This window comes from Zootoca vivipara, chromosome 10 (assembly GCF_965207765.1).
Source record: "Zootoca vivipara chromosome 10, rZooViv2.hap1.1, whole genome shotgun sequence".
In the NCBI taxonomy this organism is placed as follows: Eukaryota; Metazoa; Chordata; class Lepidosauria; order Squamata; family Lacertidae; genus Zootoca; species Zootoca vivipara.
Window position 1 is genome coordinate 54,435,122 of NC_142593.1, and position 23,063 is coordinate 54,458,184.

General features: G+C 48.1%; 1 protein-coding gene across 1 annotated transcript in view; it reads left to right on the forward strand.

The window, feature by feature from the left end:
- Positions 1-23,063, forward strand: part of LOXHD1 (lipoxygenase homology PLAT domains 1) — a 146,513-nt gene that overhangs the window by 121,083 nt on the left and 2,367 nt on the right. Inside the window, exons 35-40 of the mRNA XM_088653195.1 lie at positions 2,442-2,559; positions 8,903-9,080; positions 13,952-14,137; positions 17,295-17,491; positions 19,318-19,556; positions 20,787-20,948. Of these exons, the coding sequence (XP_088509321.1) occupies positions 2,442-2,559; positions 8,903-9,080; positions 13,952-14,137; positions 17,295-17,491; positions 19,318-19,556; positions 20,787-20,948 (1,080 nt within the window). The remainder of the gene's footprint in view (positions 1-2,441; positions 2,560-8,902; positions 9,081-13,951; positions 14,138-17,294; positions 17,492-19,317; positions 19,557-20,786; positions 20,949-23,063) is intronic.

The following is a 23,063-nucleotide window of genomic DNA, read 5'->3' on the forward strand; positions in this document are numbered from 1 at the left end:
TTAAACTGTCCCAGATAATAAGGCAATTTAATTTACATTAGCTTTAAGCTGCAAAATTGCTCCTGGCCATGCAAAAATTGATAAGTGGACGTGAGGGCAGGAACAGCCAATGAGTTCCTCCTGAGAGGTGAGCCCATATCCAGAAGAGGGCACTGTGCCAGGCCATTTATCTGTCTTCACCCCCTTTTCGCTCTTGTTAGTATTTGATTCAAATTTATGCCCCCGCATGCATATAAATTAAGCATTCTCAAAGAGCTCTCTTGCCATCTAGTTCGTCTCTCCAGGGCAGTAGCCTCTGTGTAATTTAATCTGTCCTGTGGAGCAACAGGGAGGCTACGAATCCAACAGACAGTTATGATCAGGGTCTTTAAATGTGTTGCTTGCAGGAGCAGCGTGATACCAGAACTGCTCCGCCTGAATGGGGACCTGGATCAATCAAGCCAGTGGCCCATCCCCCCCCCCATTATTGTCTGCACTGACTGGCAGTTGCTGTCCGATGTCTCACCCAGAAAGAGGTCCCCCACCTGTTGCAAGATCCCTCTACCTGGAAATGCCTGAGAGTTAGCTAGAGATCTTCAGCATGTGAAGGGTTATGAAGCGATAGCACATGCAAAATCCAGATAAAGATGCATGGCATGGGTTGGAATTGGGGGGGGGAGAGACATTTCAGGCAGGCAGGAATGAGGTCCTCATCCCTTCCACCTTGGAATCTCAGGCAGTGGCGGAGCAAGCCAGTCGGGCTCCTGGGGCGTACCCTGTGCCCAGGGGTGTGTCCAACTGCCGGCAGGGGCAGGGGCAGGGCCAGCCACCCCTGGGAAGGGGCGAGCTGGGGCAGGGCACTCTGCGGGACCTCCAAGGAGTCTGCCTGCCTCCTCCCACTCAGCTGCCCTACAGGAGAGACGCGTGGCTCGGGCGCACTACAGGCCCTGCGGTAAGTGCCGCTCAGGATTTTGTCACCCCCCTCAGTGGTGACACCCGGGGCGGCCCGCCTCCACCGCACCCCCTTCCTCTGCCCCTGACCCCATATGTAATAATAAAAATAATAATTTATTATTTATACCCCGCCCATCTGGCCGGGTCTCCCCAGCCACTCTGGGTGGCTTCCAACAGAAAAATAAAACACAATAATCTATTAAACATTAAAAGCCTCCCTGAACAGGGCTGCCTTCAGATGTCTTCTAAAAGTCTGGTAGTTGTTTTCCTTTTTGACATCTGTTGGGAGGGTGTTCCACAGGGTAGGCGCCACCACCGAGAAGGCCCTCTGCCTAGTTCCCTGCAACTTTGCTTCTCGCAATGAGGGAACCGCCAGAAGGCCCTCGGTGCTGGACCTCAGTGTCCGGGCAGAATGATGGAGGTGGAGACGCTCCTTCAGGTATACTGGACTACAATTCCCATCATCCCTGAAAATTGGCTAAGCTGGCTGAGGATGATGGAAGTTGTAGCCCAGTAACATCTGTGGCCCTAAGGCAACCCACTCTGTATCCACACAACCCTTCCTCAAGCAATTCCCCAAGCCTTATCAAACACCAGCCATCTTTACTCACTTCCTGGAGAAGGGACAGGCATACACAGCAGGGCTGTGTCCTACTTTATAAAGCACAGTCTTCTGTCCAGTCCAAGTTTGGTTCAAAGAACCATCGGAAGGGAAAGCAGGGGCCTTAAGGACAGCAGAAGAGAGCTGCTGGATCAGGCCAGATATCTGTTGGAAGTCTGCAAGCAGGCCTTGAAGCTGCCAAGCAGACTGAACCCACAGGTGACGCAGACCACCTGATCCCAACTATAGTGAGATATGGTTTTCATTTAAATTTTAGGGGTTTTCATTCATTGGCATATGTGGATTTCATTACTTGGGGGTTTGTGTGTTTATGCGATATGTAAACAGACACTCTCTTTAGTGCTACCTGACACTTTCCCTGACTAAATGGACAAAAAGGAAAACACCAGACTGTAAAGAAGTCTTCCAAGTGGTACTTGGATTCATCCCCAAGTCCACCCTGTGCCAGGATTGATTTGACCCTTGTGGAAAGAGACGTCTTCTGCTTGACAAAGTATGCTCTGGAATGGTGCCAGAATGGGCTACGGCGTAGTTGCGCCAGGATGCCATCTGGCCATGAATCTCACTCGTGACAATCAGAGTCCACAAAGCAGGATCTTAAATCACCCAATGGGGGGGGGGCCACGGGCCAAATCTATCCTCTGCCTCCCATCCGCCCCAAGGCCAATTCATGCAAGGTCCACAGAGTCAAAAGAAAGAGCATGAGACCAGCATCCTTTCCTTGCAGTGGCCAAGCCGATGCCCCAGGGAAGCCCACAAGCAGGGTATGAGTGCAACAGCACTCTTCCTGTAACCTGGGAGATCCTACCCTTTCTTCCAACCTGTGGCTGGGGCTCTTTCATGTATGAAGCTGACCTAAATCTAAGCCAATTTCTCATTCCTCCAGATTTGAGATCGGCCAAAAGGACACCTTCACCATGGAGATTCCCGACATTGCACCACTCAGGAAGATGAGGATACGGACTGATGGCGAAGGCTGTCGCCCAGATTGGTTTCTCGAACAGGTAGCAACAGAGTTCTTGGTATGGTCTGTGTGCATTCTTTTCATGGAGTGACTCCAGTTTGGAGAAGGGACTTAGGTTTTCCCCCCAGATCTACCTGGAGTTACCTGGGGATTGAACCTAAGGCTTTATGGCAAAGCTACAATTTGTCCCCAAATACAGCTTTGACGCCCTGTCAAACGCCATAAACGCTTCATTTCAAATGTTTTGCTCCTCCTTTAGAGGGCTTCAATCTCTCATTATTTACATCACAAGGTTTTCGAGGGATCGTAATAAGGAAAGTCTGCTTGGCAAGGTCGCATTTTTCATTAATGTTTCCTCCAGCCCTTCAACTTCTTATCTTGTTGGAAACAGAGATATGGGAGATCTGTAAGGAAAGCCGAGAGCAACCTATAATTTTACCCAAGCGGACTCTCTGCTGTTCGACTTTATTAGGAGAGCACATTGGCTTTGAGCCATTGCACCTGCGATACATTTCAAATCCTCTTTTGTGGTAGGAGGCCCCAAGGAAAAATTGTAGCTGCCATGGATGCTTTGGGAGAGAATGTTGCACATCCACGAGAGGTGGGTGGCTAAGCCTGGCTTGGATCCACGCAATTGTTGAAAGGACCATTTCAGATATTTATTTCGCCAAAGCATCTCTTTAAATAATAGTTACAAAATGTATTGCTCCCTCCTCCTTCTTTGATGTGCCAAATATTTTAAATTCCCTTTGCTTCCATCTTTGCTCCCCCCCCCATATAATCGAGTCACACAGCTGTATGAAAAATTAAGATTTCTCCCTCGCTGCCCCTGCCGAGAGAGGGGCGTTGAGGGCAGGGGAGCCGCTGCTGCCGCCGCTGGATTACAGCTGGGGGGGCTCACTCGCCTGCGCTGCGGCACCCCACCTTTCCCATCTTTTGCTCCCTCGCGATGGGGAGGCGGTGGTGGCAGCTGCTTCTTCTTCTTTGAGGGTCTCAGCTTGGCGCGGGGGAGTCCCCAGTATCCTCCCAGGCCACGGGGGGGATGGCCCCCCAGGACTAGCAGACCTCTGAGCCCCTTCCCCATCCCAGATATATAGGGTGGGAACTGGCAAGGCTTCGGGGGGACCTGGAGGAGGGAAAGCGGGGCCCAAAGGGGTTTTTCAGGGGGGTGGTTAGGCCGTAAATGGATGGGAGCGGTGTCTTCAGAGCAGGGGAATTTCGTGTGAGAGAGTTTAGGGGGTTCATTTAGCGGCTGCAGCCGCCGCCACAGTGTCGTCCGGCCTGCTGGCCCTGTAGCCCCGCCCACATTCCCACTTTGTGGCCCCTCCCCGTGCCTTGGCCCCGCCCCTGAATGACCATGGCTTGCCCCCCCTAGTTTTGATCCTGGGTACGCCCCTCAGACACGGAGCAATGGATTCAAACTACAAGAAAGAAGATTCCACCTATACATTAGGAAGAACTTTCTGACAGTAAGAGCTGTTCGGCAGTGGAATTTGCTACCAAGGAGTGTGGTGGTGTCTCCTTCTTTGGAGGTCTTTAAGCAGAGGCTTGACAGGCATATGTCAGGAATGCTTTGATGGTGTTTCCTGCTTGGCAGGGGGTTGGACTGGATGGCCCTGGTGGTCTCTTCCAACTCTATGATTCTATGATTCAAAGGAAATGACTGGGAGGCAGCAAGGATTTTAACTGGACAAAGGTGTGAGAGATGTAGAAGTTGAAAACCACACAGTGTTGGGCAGAAGCAGCAATTTGACCAAAATTTTGCAAAATTGATTCAGTAAGTTGAGGAGAACTTGTTTCTTGAAATCTCCCTGACCTGACTTTCTTCCTCCAAATCCTTTTGCTGCTGCTTCAACACGTTTACATGGGAGTCGGTTCCATTGGACTCACATGGCTTAAGGTCCGATTGGACATGAATAGCATTGTACTGTTTATTTCTGATTTCCTCATCCCCTCCACCCGCACAAATGGTCTGGGGTGCCTTTTAAACCTTTGAATAAAGCATCTTTTGGGATTGTTTTTTTTGCAAGGCAGTCTTACTGTTAAAAATAAATAAAGCCAGTCATTGAAATCTAGCTGTGATTCCTGCATCGCCAGAGTTGGGACCAGGTGACCCTTTGGGTCACTTCCAACTTTACGGTTCTATGATTCTATTAAACGTCCCCGTGGGATGATTAAAAATAGGGCTGCATGGAATGGCGTGTGGTGACTTTATATTTTTAGTGAGTCTGCCTCAGTCACTGCCTTTGCTTTGTGGGTGATATTTAGCACTGCACCTCTCGAATAAAACAGATGCTGAAGCAATGAGCCGCCCACTCGGTATTAAAAGTGCTTATCTGTAGATGCTCAGCTGCTCGTGTGTACCAAAGGAGGCAGCCATTTTTTTTTATGATGGAAGCCATTTTCAAGTTCTCAAAAATCACCCCCTAGAACCAGCAAGGCCCCCCTGAATTGGTGCAAAACTAGGCAGATGCCCAACCATGGGACTAGGAAGTAACTGCTGCCTGCAAACCTGTGCTCTCCAAGCTGGAGAGCTGGAGCTACATCCTTCACTTACCTTGGACTACTGCAATGCGCTCTACGCGGGGCTACCTTTGAAGGCGACCCGGCAACTGCAACTACAGTGGTACCTCATGTTGCATATGGGATCCGTCCTGGAGCCCTGTACGCAACATGAGCAGTACGCAACATGAAGTGCCGCGTCTGCGCATGTGCATGGCGTGATTCGGCGCTTCTGTGCATGCGTATTACGTCATTTGCTGCGTCTGTGCATGCATGAACCGCCGAACCCGGAAGTAACCCGTTCCGGTACTTCCGGGTTCAGCGCGTACGTATCCCGTGTCGTATGCAACCCACAGCATTCGTAACAAGAGGTATGGCTGTAATCCATAATGTGGCAGCTAGACTGGTGACTGGGAGTGGCCGCCGAGACCATATTACACCGGTCCTTAAAGACCTACATTGGCTCCCAGTACATTTCTGAGCACAGGTCAATGTGTTGGTGCTGACCCTTAAAGCCCTAAACGGCCTCCACCCAGTATACCTGAAGGAGCATCTCCACCCCCATCATTCAGCCCAGACATTGAGGTCCGGATCTGAGGGTCTTCTGCTGGTTCCCTCCCTGCGAGAAGTGAGGTTGCAGGGAACCAGGCAAAGGGCCTTCTTCGTAGTGGCGCCTTCTCTGTGGAACGGCCTCCCATCAGATGTCAAAGGAAATAAACAACTACCTGACTTTTAGAAGATGTCTGAAGGCAGTCCTGTTTAGGGAAGTTTTTAATGTTTGACATTTTATTGTGCTTTTAATATTCTGTTGGGAGCTGCCCAGAGTGGCTGGGGAAACCCAGCCAGATGGGTGGGGTAGTAGTAATAATAATAATAATAATAATAATAATAATAATAATAATAATAATATGCTGTTGTTGTTGTTGTTGTTGTTGTTGTTATACACCTTGCTCTCTTCCTCTAGACCAACCCTCTTTGACCTGGTCTTCACTGGGAGAGCCAGTGTGGTGTAGTGGTTAAGAGCAGTGGACTCATAATCTGGTGAACTGGGTTCGATTCCCTGCTCTTCCACATGCAGCTGCTGGATGACCTTGGGCTAGTCACATTTCTCTGAAGTCTCTCAGCCTCACTCACCTCACAGAGTGTTTGTTGTGGGAGAGGAAGGTAAAGGGAGATTGTTAGCCGCTTTGAGACTCCTTAGAGTAGTGATAAAGCGGAATATTAAATCCAAACTCCTCCTCCTCCTCTTCCTCTTCCTCCTCCTCTTCCTCTTCTTCTTCTCCAGATGTTGTTGAACCTCAGCTTCCATCAGCTCCAGCCAGCATGCCAACTGATGGGAGTTATAGCCCAACAACATTTTAGAGGCCAACAGGTTGGGGAAGGCTGTTTCTCGGTGGACTAGGATCAGAGGGAGAGGGCAAGTGAATGGGAAGGGCTAAAAGTGGTGAGGGAGGAGTCAGAACTGCACCAACACAGGATTCATGGAAACACAGGAAGCTTCCTTATACCATTGGTCCATCTGGCTCAGCATTTTCAGTGTCCAGGGATTTATGCAGGGAGCCTTACCTGGAGATGCTGGGGATTCAAACTGGGACCTGCTGTATGCAAAACACATGCTCTACAACAGAGCTATGGCCCTTCCCCAATCTCAGCTATGAGCTGAACCACAGGGGTGGCTGAGTAAGACATCCAATAATTACAGGTCCATGTTGGAAGCAGAATAAGCTATCCAATATATTTATATGTTCCAGAGCAAATTAAGCTGATCTGTGTACATTCCCGTGCTATGCAACATTTATAGAGGTTGCAGGAGAATTCCATCCTTCTCGCTGTGGAATTTGGTGCTCAATGTTGATTTCTTCCACTGCTTCTCTTCCGGCGCATGCAGGGTACTCTCACCTCCCTCCAAAGCACTGATGAGTAACACACTCGCAAATGCATCTTCGTAGGTTTCAAATGGGGTGTCAGGCTGGTGTGAGGACGAATCTGAGCTCCCTTGAATTTCTGTTGGTGGCGTGTTTATAGGAGAACGAGCAGACGGGAGGACTTGTGGGGGTAGAGCCGGAATGTCAGACAGATGGTGCACTGTCAGTGCTAAGCAGACAAGATGAGAAGGCAAATGAAGCCATCAACCTCGTTAATTAACCATTTGTTGCTACATGGAAACTCAGGCACAATACTCTGAGTTTTCCTATCTGAAAAAAACCGACAAAATCTCCACCCTCCCACCAATTGTAAACAGCAGATCAGAGATGCCAATTAAAAATGAATGGGTTGTTTCAATTAGGAGTCTGCTTTGGACAAGTATCACAGTTTGCAATAGGAAGAAATTGCAATGGTTCACAAGCCTGCCTCCGTACTTATGTTTATATGTTTATATAATTTATATACTTGCCAGCTGTGGAGCAAAAGACTTCAGAACAGGGGCCTGGTGACCAGGCTCCTGACTGAAACTTCTGTCCAGCACCCAAAGTTGAAACGTTTGCTTGGCCTGACAGCTTCCCCAGAAGAACGTCATTCATATCTTCCTATATACATAAAAATGCAGGGTGTCGTCACGCTCTGCAGTTATCGGTGACCACACCAGCCGCAGCATAAGGAATGGCTGGCATGCCCAGACAAGCTGATTAATGGAGGGGGGTGGGATAGGTGATGGGGTGGATTAGGTAGAAAAGGAAAGGGGTTTGGTCAGGTATGGGGGAATGGCAAAGGGGGAGGTGGGATTGGAGAGCAGAGCGAGCAGGGGTGGCAGCTATCTCTCTGTGTGTATGTCTATCCCTTATACAGCCTAGCATCTCCCTACCACAGCTCAAAGCTCAAACTGTGCTTCCTCCACAGTTGGAGCAGCAATACTTCTGAACACCAGTTGTTGGAAACCACAGGAGGGGAGAGCGTTCATATGCTCTGATCCTGCTTGTGGGTTTCTCACAGGCATCTGTTTGGTCCCTTTGAGAACAGGCTGCTGGACTAGGTGGGCCATTGGCGTGATCCAGCAGCCTTATGTTTTTATGTTCACGTGCTTTCCCCCTGGACCAACTGACCTAATGATTAGGTCATGTGAGACTCCTATAGGTGAACTGCTCCTCTGGATACAGCAGTGGTCCTTGTGGAGGGGTGGAGCCACCAGCATCACCACTGCTTCCCAGAACAGTGGCGAGGTCGGGGCCATACACGTTGAAAAGCACCAGATGGTTGGCAAACAGTCCCACCGTTGCAACTGTGTGCCCCTAACCCTACCACACCACTTGTACTGGTAAGCATCAGTGATGCTGGTGTTAGGGGGGGGTGACTCCACAGCTCTGCCCCACCCCACACCTTACCTTCCAAGTCCCGGACTGCAGAATCCGGGACCGGCAGCCGTGTGACACCGGAAGTTGCGTCGACGCAACTTCCGGTGTCACTTTGCCCTTCTATGGGCACCAAAAATGGCCGCCGCCAGCTTCGAAAGTCGCTTGTACGCATGTCAGGAAGTGCGTCGACGCAACTTCCGGTGTCGCTCCGCCCATCTATGGGCACCAAAAATGGCCGCCGGCGACACTGGAAGTCTCGTCTATGCACTTCCGGACATGCGTAGATGCGACTTTTGAAGCCGTCGATGGCCATTTTTTGTGTCCATAGAAGGGCAAAACGGAAAGAAAAAAAAATGGCTGCCGGCAGGAGAAAATAACGGAGAAAAACAGGAGACGAAGTGATATGGGGGACCACCGGGAAAAGGTAAGTAAAATCGGGGTTTTCCCGGAGAAAACGGGGTACTTGGCAGCTATGCCCCACAACCCAAGAGCAAACATTCCCCGGTGGGTTTTGCTGAAGCTTTCTTTTAGGGCTATCCAAAGGGTTCTAATTCAGACTGAACGCTTTCCTTTGGTTTGGTTTCCCCCTAGATCACCATGAAGAATCTAACCACTCAAGAGGTGACCGTGTTTGCATACAATGAATGGCTCTCCACACAGTGGGGAGACAATCTCACCCTGGAGTGGGAGATTCCGGCGGTAATCGATGATGAGCAGATGATGGATTATACTGAATATACAATTCAGGTTAAAACCAGCGACGTTGGAGGTACGTTTAACGTTTTATTGCATCCAGTAATCTACAAGAAACCAGTGAGTTTTCCCTGCTAATAGAATCATTACTGTCACTAAGCCACTATGTCTGTCCAAGGAAATAATTCTTAAGGAAATTTTAGTAGGTTTATTGAAACTCTGTTGACATCCTTAGATGTTCTGCCAGAGAAGAGGAACCTTCAACTTTTGCTTAGCATTTTGCTTTTGGAAATATTTGGTATCAGTTGACAGATGCACGGATCTCTTTAGGAAATATTCCTACCCAGATTGATGCTCTTTTTGGCTACCCATGAAATCCCTCGGAAGTCTTGGAGAATGTGTAATGTGAGGAACTGATAGATATTTACTTATAAAAGAGGCAGGGGGTATTATCAAAGAACTTGTGAGTTATTATTTAAACAAGCTGAACAACAAGCACACACGATCTCCTTGATTGCTGATTCTTTCGTACTTAGAAAGGACACGGGTGACACTGTGGTTTAAACCACTGAGCCTTTTGGACTTGTCGATCGGAAGGTCAGCAGTTCGAATCCGCACGACGGGGTGAGCTCTTGTTGCTCTGTTCTAGCTTCTGCCAACCTAGCAGTTCGGAAGCATACCAGTGCAAGTACTGTAGATAAATAGGTACCATTGTGGCAGGAAAGTAAATGGCATTTTTGTGCACTCTGGCACTCGTCATGGTGTTCCGTTGCACAAAAAGTGGTTTAGTCCTGCTGGCCACATGACACCTGGAAAGCTGTCTGTGGACAAACACCAGCTCCCTCGGTCTGAAAAGCGAGATGAGCGCCACACCCCATAGTCACCTTTGACTGGACTTAACCGTCCAAGGGTCTTTTGCCTTTACCTGACCTCACCTCTTTTGTACTCTGACAGTCTTGTTCAACATCTTTATCAATGACTTGGATGATGGGCTTGAGGGCATCCTGAGCAAGTTTGCAGATGACACCAAATTGGGAGGGGTGGCTAACACCCCAGAGGACAGGATCACACTTCAGAATGACCTTAACAGATTAGACAACTGGGCCAAAGCAAACAAGATGAATTTTAACAAGGAGAAATGTAAAGTACTACACTTGGGCAAAAAAAATGAAAGGCACAAATACAGGATGGGAGACACCTGGCTTGAGAGCAGTACATGTGAAAAGGATCTAGGAGTCTTGGTAGACCACAAACTTGACATGAGTCAGCAGTGTGATGCAGCAGCTAAAAAAGCCAATGCAATTCTGGGCTGCATCAATAGGAGTATAGCATCTAGATCTAGGGAAGTAATAGTACCACTGTATTCTGCTCTGGTCAGACCTCACCTGGAGTACTGTGTCCAGTTCTGGGCACCACAGTTCAGGAAGAATACTGATAAGCTGGAACGTGTCCAGAAGAGGGCAACCAAAATGGTCAAAGGCCTGGAAACGATGCCTTATGAGGAACGGCTTAGGGAGCTGGGTATGTTTAGCCTGGAGAAGAAAAGGTTAAGGGGTGATATGATAGCCATGTTCAAATATATAAAAGGATGTCATATAGAGGAGGGAGAAAGGTTGTTTTCTGCTGCTCCAGAGAAGCGGACACGGAGCAACGGATTCAAACTACAAGAAAGAAAATTCCACCTAAACATTAGGAAGAACTTCCTGACAGTAAGAGCTGTTCGGCAGTGGAATTTGCTGCCAAGGAGTGTGGTGGAGTCTCCTTCTTTGGAGGTCTTTAAGCGGAGGCTTGACAGCCATCTGTCAGGAATGCTTTGATGGTGTTTCCTGCTTGGCAGGGGGTTGGACTGGATGGCCCTTGTGGTCTCTTCCAACTCTATGATTCTATGATTCTATGATTCTATGAAACCTTTTCCATTGTGTGTGTGTGTGTGAGAGAGAGAGAGAGAGAGAGAGAGAGAAAGAGAAAGAGAGAGAGAGAGAGAGGACACTCTGGCTCCCAAAGAAGAGAGATTCAGATGTCAACATGAGCACATCCATCTTCTCTTTTCCAGGAAATGAAGGGTGATGGTTTTTTAACTACAGTGAGTTCTATTTTGTTATGAGCTGAGACAGCCAGTGGGGGAAAACAAATTAGGGAATGAATGAGGTGAGCTTGTTTTTGATCAGATTATACAGCAGTCAGCATAATGGTACATCCGACTGAGGCACATGCAGGTTTGGAAGTAGCTCAACTGCGGCATCTCCCAGCACAGAGACAATAACCATGTCACCATAGCACCTCGAGAGATGATCTGTCATATTCTGTGCAGGGTTTGGGGATGTTTTTCAGGTGTACCCTAACCCAAAACAGTCCTTTCGTTTGCCAGCCTCCAGGAGGATTCCACAGCAGCTCTTAGCTATGCTGTTTTATTTTATTTATCTCCTTCCGCGAAGGTCTAAGGCGATGTACAGAATGCAATAAAAACTGCTAAAAACGCAGTTAAAAGCAACAGGGGAAAGAACGTCAGATAATAAGCAATGTCATGGCAGCGACCTTTTTGTTCAGCTGGGAAAACTTGTCAGAACAAACATGTCTTCAGTCGTTTCTGGAAGTGAAGATAGTGAGCACTTGTCATAATCGTATGTCAACAGGGATGCTGTTCCATAGAACAGGGGCAGCCAGCTAAAGGCCTTTACTTCAAAATGGACTTCAGAGATCCTGATTTAGTATGATTTATAGATTTCATAAAATTTATACGCCACCTGATTGTATGGCACCTCAAACTGGTTTACAAAACATAAAACAAGAAATTCGGGGGGGGGGGGCTTTCGCAACCCTGCTTTAAAACATACAAAAGTTAAAATACTAAAATAGATTAAGATTGCCTCAACTGTCTAAGCATCTGGGTAAAGGTAAAGGTAAAGGGACCCCTGACCATTAGGTCCAGTCGTGACCGACTCTGGGGTTGCGCGCTCATCTCGCATTATTGGCCGAGGGAGCCGGCATCTGGGTAGGCTTGTTTAAAAGAAGAATTTTTCTAGCAGCCATCAAAAAGAGTACAGTGAAGATGCCAGGTTGATCTCAACAGGCAGGGAGTTCCAAAGTGTGTACTAGATGCTGCCACACTAAACGACTGAGTTCGTACAAATGTGGAATGGGTATTACGTGACAATTATAACAGTGCCAATTCCACCAATCAAAGTGGTCGAGTGGGCACATGTGAGGCAAGGTGATCTCGTAGGTAAACTGGTCCCAAATTGTTAGAGGCTATATATACAAATAAGGGACCCAGGTGGCGCTGTGGGTTAAACCACTGAGCCTAGGGCTTGCTGATCAGAAGGTCAGCGGTTCAAATCCCTGTGACGGGGTGAGCTTCTGTTGCTTGGTCCCAGCTCCTGCCAACCTAGCAGTTCGAAAGCACATCAAAAATGCAAGTAGATAAACAGCGGGAAGGTAAACGGCGTTTCCGTGTGCTGCTCTGGTTTGCCAGAAGCGGCTTCGTCATGCTGGCCACATGACATGGAAGCTATACGCCAGCTCCCTCGGCCAATAATGCGAGATGAGCATGCAACCCCAGAGTCGGTCATGACTGGACCTAATGGTCAGGGGTCCCTTTACCTTTATACAGTATATACAAATAGTAGCCCCTTGAATTTGGCCCCTGTAGCAAACGGGCAACCAGTGCGGATCTCTGGGCACAGTGTTATATGCTGACAGGGCCTCACTCTTGTCAGCAATCATGCTGCAGCATTCTGTACTAACCACAGCTTCCAGATCAAGCGCGAGATCTTTGGAACTTGAAGGAGAGACTCTCCTGCAAACCACAGTGACCTGTTGGGTATATAAGGGATTAGGAGGTCTCTCAAGTAATCTGCCATCACTTGGCCCAGCAGCAGATTGGCAACCCATGCAAAACCCACAAGCAAGGTGTTACATATTGGTGGTAATTTGCCTCCACAAGTAAACTAGGCCCTGTGTTCTGTACCAGCCCAGCTGCAGCCTCCAGACCAATCTGAATGCCAAAGGGGGCAGCCTGGAATTCTGATGTGCCAAACATGGTGGGAATTTTCTATTGCCTTTGATATTTCCAAATTGTGCTACTCTGTGACCTTTGGGCCAATTGAGATATTTGGCTATTCTTGGCATACATTTGTCTCGGGAGACAATGGAAGAGTGTGCCTTTGGGGGTGAAGTCAAACCATTGGAGAGTTACAGTGCCTGCTGTGGCTGTAGAGACTGATACAGGAGAGACATGTTTTGTCGCAGCTGGGGCAGATGAGGGCATACGGTTGTGTTGTTGCAGATACACCATGGAGTTTCCTAAAGAGGAACATTTTTGCCTGGCACCTAAAGGTGTACAATGAAGGCCGCAGATGAATATATCTGGGGAGAGCATTCCACAAATGGACCTCTTGTGGAAGATGATCGGAGGGTCTGGGTAGGTTCATATGGAGAGAGGCGGTCCTTGAGGTACTGTAGTCCTGAGCCATTTCAGGCTTTATAAGTCAAAGCCAGCATTTAGTTGAGTCTGGTGACTCAAGAGAGCCAGTGTGGTGTAGTGGTTAAGAGCGGTAGACTCATAATCTGGGGAACCGGGTTTGCATCTCCGCTCTTCCACACGCAGCTGCTGGGTGACCTTGGGCTAGTCACACTTCTCTGAAGTCTCTCAGCCCCACTCACCTCACAGAGTGTTTGTTGTGGGGGAGGAAGGGAAAGGAGAATGTTAGCCGCTTTGAGACTCCTTCGGGTAGTAATAAAGCAGGATATCAAATCCAAACTCCTCCTCCTCCTAATTGGTAGCCAGTGCAGTTGGACCAAGGTCAGTGTGATATTCTCAAACCGCTTTGCCCCGGTGAGCAAACTGTCTGCTGAATTTTGCACCAGCTGAAGTTTCCAAGCAGTCTTCGGAGGCAGCCCTACGTATAACGTGCTGCAGTAATCTGTTCTCTCTCCATCTCCCTGCAGCGGCGGGAACAGATGCCAATGTCTGGATGATCATCTTTGGGGAGAACGGGGACTCCGGGACTTTGGCTCTTAAAGAAGCGAACAAGTCCAACAAGTTTGAGAGGAACCAGTTGGATGTTTTCTATTTCTCCGATATACTCAGTCTTGGGGATCTCTGCAAGGTGCGGATCTGGCACGACAACAAAGGTAACAAAGATGTGGTTTGTTTTAAGGGGGGCACCATTTCTGCTTTGCGGGCTGCATTTCTTCATAGGTAGCCTCCCAGGTGGCACATAGCAGGGGGTGTTGATCGCAGAGGGGAAACTGATTGCAACAATGCATGTGACTCTCACTTTTGTAAGGTAAACGACAAACCAGCTGCACAAAACTCAGAGGATCACACACACACAAATATATTTCCATTATCCATCAAAGCAAGCAGGAAGTATTATCAAAATCCCAGCAGGGCAAATGCTCAAGGATGGTGCTGGGAAGGGCTAGCAATGGGTGAGGCCAAGGGGTGTGGCCTGGGAAGATTCCTGAGGGCACCTAGATAGGTCTGTCCCCTATGGAGTGCTTCCCCTGTGAGCAAAGGTTGCAGCTATTGGGGGCTTTTTCGTTTAGAGAAAAAAATGACCCAGAGACGACATGATAGAAGTTTATAAAATTGTGTGTTGCATGGAGAAAATGGGTGGAGAAAGGTTTTTCTTTCTCTTATAACACATGCACTGAAGCTGAATGTTGGGGTGGTTCAGGATAGGAGAGCTGGGGGGGGGTCGTCACATCTGGCAACCAATTTGCCACTTTGGTTTCAGATAGTACATGGGTAGACGAGTCTAAAAAGCCCTGGACACAATTTTTTATGGCCCTCTAGCAGCTATGATGGCTCACTTACCAGCAATAATATATTTAGCATTAACTCTAGAAGTGTCTACTTGGTTCTGACCAAACTAAACCTCCTGTGTATCTATGGAAGAAGGAGTAAGCTTGTTTTCTCCTGCTCTGGAGGGTAGGACTCGAACCAATGGCTTCAAGTTACAAGAAAGGAGATTCCGACTAAACATCAGGAAGAATTTTCTGATAGTATGAGTTGTTCGGCAGTGGAACGGACTCCCTTGGGAGGTTGTGGACTCTCCTTCCTTGGGGGTTTTTAAGCAGAGGTTGGATGGCCATCTGTCATGGATGCTTTAGTTGAAATTCCTGCTTGCAGGGGGTTGGACTAGATGACCCTTAGGGTCCCTTCCAACTCTACAATTCTATGAAAAGTAGAACAAAAATAAAATTGAGCTGGATCATTTGTGGTATAAAATGTTCCAGGAGGTTACCGGACACTCACTTGTTGGGAATGAAGCACTGCGCCTACTCCTCAGTCCTGACTCCCTGGAGAGCCCTTCAACAGAGGCAGGGGGTGCAAATCATAGATCTGTTGTAGCCTTCTAAAATCAGTGGAAAGGGGGCCATCGCAAAAGGGAGAGAGAGCTGCCCCCATTCCCATGCAATTCAGACCAAGTGCATTTCAAAGCACAGCTATTTGCCCAAGCAACTATTTTGCTTTCTTTCTGAGCAGAGAAGCAGCTCCCTTCTGGTTTCGCTCCCGCGCCAACTGCCCTCCATCCAATAGCAGGTTCCAGGCGCAGAGAGCTGGCTCCCCTCCAACCACTGGGTGATCGTCCGCCAACCCCCAATTCCCACCGCAGTGCCCAGCCGCTCCTCCTCGCACCGCAGGCGAACGTTGTGGTTCCTTTCCCTCCCCCTTTTGCCTTCCGTTTGCTGAAGGCTCTCTTCCCAAACTGCTGGAGACAGGGCTTTGGGAGACAGAGCATTGATTTGTCAAGGGCTTGCTTCTCCAGGGATGCCAAAGAAGAAAAACCCTGAGCTTGGTGTCTTCCAACACACATGGCGGTCCTGGGTAATCCTCTAACAAAACACTGCCTTCTGGAGCTCAAGGCTTAATTAAGTGCTGGCAGGCAAGCAGGGCCTGGGCTGGATTTTTCTCCTCCTCACTTTTTCCCTTCTTCCCGTTGTTGTTAAATGATGAGAAATGGCAGGTATGTAATTGGAAGAGCAGGCCTGGATTTCCATGCAACAGGGGGCCGTAGGAATAAGGAGACTCTGCCAACAGCAGCAGGCAGGGGTGGCACAGCACTCCTAATTTCCCCCAGGTAAATTAAATCCAGGGGATAGGGGCTTTCAACTAGGGACAGGAATGTCTCCTGATTGAAACCCCGGAGAGTCGTTGCATGGCAGTGTAGGCAACTGATAGACCAAGGGGCTGGCTCAGTGCAATGCTGCTTCCCTCCACAGTGGGGTTCCCAAACTCCCCCCACCTCCATGGACCACTTAAAAAGGGCTGAGGGTCCTGGCCAACCAGCTAATGATTGTGTGGCAATGTCCCTCCCTCCCCGTGAAATAAGACACAAGCCACAATGAATTGATTTTAAGTGGATGAAAAGGCCACAACTTTATTGGTTTCAGATGTTGAGCGGTATTGGCTTAGGCATTGGAACCTAACCGGCTATATCCGACTGTAACAAACTGTTTTTAATTTTTTTGTATGCCATTTTACCATTTCATAAAATTGCATTAACAATTCTATATTTATTTCGTATCAAATTTGGACACAACGCCACATTCCACAATGGGGAGTGTTCTTAGCAATATAGGGTATACAAATGTCACACATGCACGAGGTAAAAGCCCCTTTTTGGGACCTCAAAACTAAGCCAGCAGACCCTGCCGGGCATGCTGGGAAAAGAACCTACAGGAGAGGTAGCAAAACATCGTCCTCTAGCGGCGTCTATACTGTTACTGCAGCTAAAAAAAGCTTCCTTGTGTGTTTGATGACCCTATATAATGTTGTATATATGTGACTCTAAAGCTTGCGTTCAATTTTATATCTGCTTACAATGACTTCAAAAATGGTCAAAAAACTGATAAATAAAATTTTTAAAATCCTTTTGTGCGTGAGGTTTTTTTTAATCAAATCTAATTCACTGTTTTACAAGCTGCAATAAAGAGTATGAAGTCACTACAGGACTCCGAGTATATTTCACTTACATAATTATGCAAATTATGTTTTCGTTATCTTATTCCACCCCATTTATTTTAGTAGAAAGGAGACATGGTATAAGTGGAAGGGAAGACACAACCAATTGCATACCGTTTGCAGGCTGAAAATAAGAGCAGCAGCAAATACCGACTGTATTCACTGGATTGGTTTCCGTTCCAGATGTTGGACAAACAAGCGAACATCAGTGATTTCCATGCCCGTTTTTGTTGGACTTCTCTGACATCCCTACCTGTAGGTGGCAGCACCCTAACCGGCTTCATGTCCCCAAGTAACGAGATGCTTCCTTTCCCGCAGGGATAGCGCCCGGTTGGCACTTGGAGTACATCGATATAGAAGACTCCCTAATGGATAAGATGTTCCGCTTCCAGTGTGATCGCTGGCTGGCAAAGAGCGAAGACGATGGGCAGATCCTCCGAGAGCTGGCTTGTGCCAATAATGACATCCTGGAACTGAAGGAACGCACCTGTAGGTCTAAAAGGCAGAGCTGGGCAGTGGAGGGGGGGGACTTGTGGTAGCCATTTTATTTAAAACGGAAGTCGTGCAAGCCCTCCTCCAACATTTTCCACAGTTGGAAGCTATGTGTGGAGAAGGGAGTAGCAGGATATAATAATAATAATAATAATAATAATAATAATAATAATAATAATAATAATAATAATAATAACCACCACCACAACCGCAACAACAATTTATTATTTCAACCCCGCGCCCAACTGGCTGGGTTTCCCCAGCCACTCTGGGCGGCTTCCAACAGAATATTAAAATACAATAATCTATTAAACATTAAAAGCTTCCCTAAACAGAGCTGGCTTCAGATTATGCCACTGGTCATAGAACCATAGAATTGTACAGTTCCCACAAGAGTCATCTACTTCAACTCCCTGCAATGCAGGAATCTTTTGCCCAACGTGGGGCTTGAACCCACAACCCTAAGATTAAGAGTCCCATGCTCTACTGACTGAGCTATTCTCCACTTGAAACTGGGCACACTACTGGCACTGCCCGATGAGGGTAAGCTTGCACTTAAACAATTGCTCATGGCAGTGGCCTTGGGGAGTCTCAGATTCCATCATATTTGCAGCACCCCTGAGGCTCTGCACCCAGTGCAACCGGTTGCACTCCCCTAAATCTGCCTCTGCTTGTGCAGACGGTTTCATGCAATGAGTGCCCCTGTGCAATGGGGTGTCCTGATTTTGTGAAGGTTTACACAGGGCTCATACCTCAACTTCCGCATCAGGGCATGGAAACAGCAAGTGCAGGGACCGCTTTGGAGCTGGTAAAATCTGGGCTAGTGGTGTTTATGCCCCACTTTACCCCACTTGTCTGACTAAACAGTATCATGGTCTGTTCTAAAATGCTCCACAGGTACAATTCTCTACCTTCCTGAGTTTAAACGCAACAAAACTGTTGGGGGGGGGAAGTAGAGCTAGGTTTCTGTCCCCCGCAGCTTTAACACCTGAAAAGTGTTACTAGGCCATGCCATGAAGGGAAGAAGAGTTTGGACTTGATATACTGCCTTTCACTCCCCTTAAAGCTAAAGGTAAAGGAACCCCTGACCATTAGGTCCAGTCGTGACCGACTCTGGGGTTGCGGCACTCATCTCGCATTATTGGCCGAGGGAGCCGGCGTACAGCTTCCAGGTCATGTGGCCAGCATGACAAAGCCGCTTCTGGCGAACCAGAGCAGCACATGGAAATGCCGTTTACCTTCCCGCTGTAGCGGTACCTATTTATCTACTTGCACTTTGATGTGCTTTCGAACTGCTAGGTTGGCAGGGGCTGGGACCGAGCAACGGGAGGTCACCCCGTCGCAGGGATTCGAACTGCCGACCTTCTGATCGGCAATCTCCTTTCCCTTCCTCCCCCTCAACAAACACTCTGTGAGGTGAGTGAGGCTGAGAGACTTCAGAGAAGTGTGACTAGCCCAAGGTCACCCAGCAGCTGCATGTGGAGGAGTGGGGACACGAACCTGGTTCACCAGATTACGAATCCACCGTTCTTAACCACTACACCATGCTAGCTATTCATGAAGAAGCATCTTAAAGACTCTTCATTCAGCTTATTCTATGTTCATTGAAGGTGTAGGGCAGGGGAGCCTTTGGCCATTCACGTGTTGCTGAACTACAACTCCCATAATCCCTGACCATTGGCCATGCTCAGTGGGGCTGATGGGCGTTGTAGTCCTGCAACATCTGGAGAAGGTCACAAGCTCCCCGTTCCTGCTTTAAACCAGGAGAAGAAGCCCAGATCTTTCCTCCTTTAGGACCTTTACATGTTGTCAGATACGATGCATGTGAAACAGACACTCTTAATAGCAGACCAAGCCTGACAGCTCAAATGGCAGCTATGAACTAGGAAGGGCTGAGGGCCTGTGTCTCCCCCCTCCTTTTCATCATAAGCACTTTTCCGACTTCCAAGCTTACAAGATCGAGACAGTCACGAGCGACAGAGATGACGCAGAGACAAAGGAGAACATCTCTCTTATTTTCGAGGGGAAGAAGGGACGGTCAAAAGAGTTCCTTCTGGAAAACTCACCCAAAAAAAGGAGATTTTTAAGGTATGTGGGTGGTCTAAATAATATATGGTGACGATTGCTGGTGGCAATTTTGTTGCAGAAGAGGTATACCTCTCTGTCTAACAGGAAATTCCTCTTCTAAGAGGTTGCCTTATACTGAATGAGACCAGTGGACCATTTACCTTTGCATTGCCTACACTGGCTGGCAGTGCCTTTCCAGGGTTTCAGAGGCAATCTCTCCCAGCATCTGCCTGGAGATGCTGCCTGTTGAACCTCCAACCTTCTACACGGAAAACTTACTGTCAGGCTTCAGGGACTCAGCTTCCTCCGCGCCTTTGGCAGTAGATAAACAGAACAGAAAGGAGACTCTTACCAGTTAGAAAATTTAATGATGACAGCAAGAGAACAAAGAATCCATTTCTAGGGATGAAGGTGCTCCCAATTAAGGGTTCCACCCACTTTTCCCCTAGTCGCCCACATCACTTCCGTGTCTTGCAACTTGATCTCGCAACCACTTTGCTTTCTGTGCTTCCACCTTATCTGTTCTCCTTGACCTTGGACTGAGCAGATGGATGCTTTCCAGCAAAAGTGAGTCTGTTAACCTACTCTCCCTCCCAGTTCTTCTCCTAGCTGTTCACCACTCAGTTCTTCCCAGCTTCTGTCTTCTGAACTATGTCCCTCTGCAAACCACTGTTCCAAATCTATACTACTTCCCTGCTCCTGTGAAGATTATGGAGCAGGGGGAGGCTCCCACCATTGCTCCTCAGTGCAGCCCTCCTCAGCATGGTCCCCGACACTTACACTCTACCACCGAGAGATGACCCTTCCACCAATATAATGCCATTGGAGGAAGATGCAGGCTTTTGGTGAAGGATGAGGTATGGAGGACTGAATTTATATTGCTGCTTCATTTGAATGGAAATTTACGTTGGCCTGTTTTAATATTATTGTTTAACTTTGCTTTGGATTTTAAGTATATCCACCCTGGGAACTTCAGGTGAACAGCAGACTATAAATAACAGAATCAGCATTGTAGAGTTGGAAGGGGTCCTGAGGGTCATCTAGTCCAACCCCCTGCAATGCAGGAATCACAACTAAAGCACCCATGACAGATGGCCATCCAGCCTCTGCTTCAAAACCTTCAATGAAGGAGAGTCCACAACCTCTCAGCCTCGTATGAATTCTGTCCTCTCATCACGACTGTTGTTCTTTCTGATGTTAATCAACATGGGGTTTTTGTTTTGTTTTGTTGCTGGGCGGGGTGTTCTCTAGAGGAGCAACAGACGAATTTGAGTTCGCTTCCAAGAATGTCGGCGATATTGCGGCCATCTGTGTTAGTCACTGTCCAAAAGATGGAAAGAAATCGAGTGTGAAAACAGAAGCCTACTGGCATGTTGAGGAAATTATCGTCACGGAGTTGGAACTTTTCAACCAGTAAGTGGCTTGTAGGAAAGAGCTCCCTAGATCAGGCATAGGCAAACTCGGCCCTCCAGATGTTTTGGGACTACAACTCCCATCATCCCTAGCTAACAGGACCAGTGGTCAGGGATGATGGGTGTCCCAAAACATCTGGAGGCCCAAGTTTGCCTAGGCCTGCCCTAAATGGCCTGTCTCTGGCATTCGCTGATGATTCCACAAGTGGCAGGGACAACTGGATCTGGTGGTATTTCCAGATAGTTGCAACAAGGTCCATGTCCTGACTATGGTGTTGGGTCAGGTCTACAGTCCCCCTTCCCCCTATAGGGCTGAATGACTGCTGGCTCCCTTGTTCAGGAGGTAAACCAGATGGAACCAGATGAATGTAGCTCACCAATAGGGTTGCTGGCTTTCCAGATTTGACTGGCTGTTTCTTGGTTTTTCTTACTCCGGCATTATACTCATGTGTAAGTAGAACATGCCGGTGGGTAGAGCAGGGATGGTGGCACTAGCTCCAACCTCACCACTACTTGAGTTGGAGGAGTGCCATCTGCAGTGGGATACATAAAGATGGGCAATTTCTCATCCCACCCACCCACCCCAATTGGCTGGAGAACTACATTGCAAAATTTGAAGAAACACTAATATCATATGACATCTGTGTTTCGGTTCACATATTATTTTGGAAAATGCTTATTTGAAGGCTTGCCTCTAAGCCTACCTTAAATCAAATTTCTTCCTCATCTGTAGTCCCTTCCAAATCTATGCACTCTTGTATGTCATTTGAATTTTTATGCACATTTTACCCCAGTAAATGCATATCTGTGTGTGTTACTTGGCTGGAGAACTGCATTGCAAAATTCAGAGAAATGTAAAATTTGAAGAAGGGCTGTGCTGGGGTTGGTGAATTGTTTCAGAAAATGCACATTAACTAACTTGGCCTTTAAATGGGGACTGAACTGAATTTATCCCCATTCCTAAGTACAGGCTGCCATTCTCTGCTACACAGACACAAAAGACCCTTGAGATATCATATCAAGGTATATCGTAATTCCAAAAAGGGCATAGAAGGCATGGAAATAGCAATTGTTGGGCCATCAATAGGACCTCTACAGTTGTTTTGCATCAGCACCAAAATTGCATTCGAAAGAACATAACGCTGCCACCTCCAGCACTTTTTCTCGTGAGCTTCATTCCCACAACATTACAAGGTTTTCTCCCTCCCCTCAAAATTTGCAAAAGGAGAGGTTGTCCCTTTTCACCCATCTGGTTGTTGTTGTTGTTTAGTCATTTAGTAATGTCCGACTCTTCATGACCCCATGGACCAGAGCACGCCAGGCACTCCTGTCTTCCACTGTCTCCCGCAGCTTGGTCAAACTCATGTTAGTAGCTTCAAGAACACTGTCCAACCATCTCGTCCTCTGTCATCCCCTTCTCCTTGTGCCCTCAATCTTTCCCAACATCAGGGTCTTTTCTCAGGGAGTCTTCTCATGAGGTGGCCAAAGTCTTGGAGCCTCAGCTTCAGGATCTGTCCTTCCAGTAAGCACTCAGGGCTGATTTCCTTCAGAATGGATAGGTTTGATCTTCTTGCAGTCTCCTCCAGCACCATAATTCAAAAGCATCAATTCTTCGGTGATCAGCCTTCTTTATGGTCCAGCTCTCACTACCTATCTAGCCTAACACTGCTTTCGGCAAGAGACAGTAGCTTGCAGCTATCCTCTTAGCAGGAAGCTTGTTCCTTTGCTGTTGTTGGCATCCACCTGCTCAGGAGACAATGGAGAAATGTGCCTTTGGGGGGGGGGGTGAAGTCAAACTGTTGGAAGGTTACAGTGCCTGCTCACTGGCGGAGGAAGGGGGCAGGGGGAGCGCACCGCCCCCAGCACCACGATCCTGGTGGGGTGCAATCACAGCTGCCCCCCCACGCTGGACACCACGCCCCCCAGGACGCACACCATGCCCCTGCAGGCGGTGCGCCACACCCCCAGGATGCGCACCAGCCATGCCCCCGCCTGCTCTTCGCCCCCTGGTGCCGGAGCATGAAGCTCCGCCACTGCGTCTGCTGTGACTGTAGAGACCGGTATAGGAGAGGCATGTTTTCTTGCTTCTGTGGCAGATGAAGGTATCCAGTTGTAC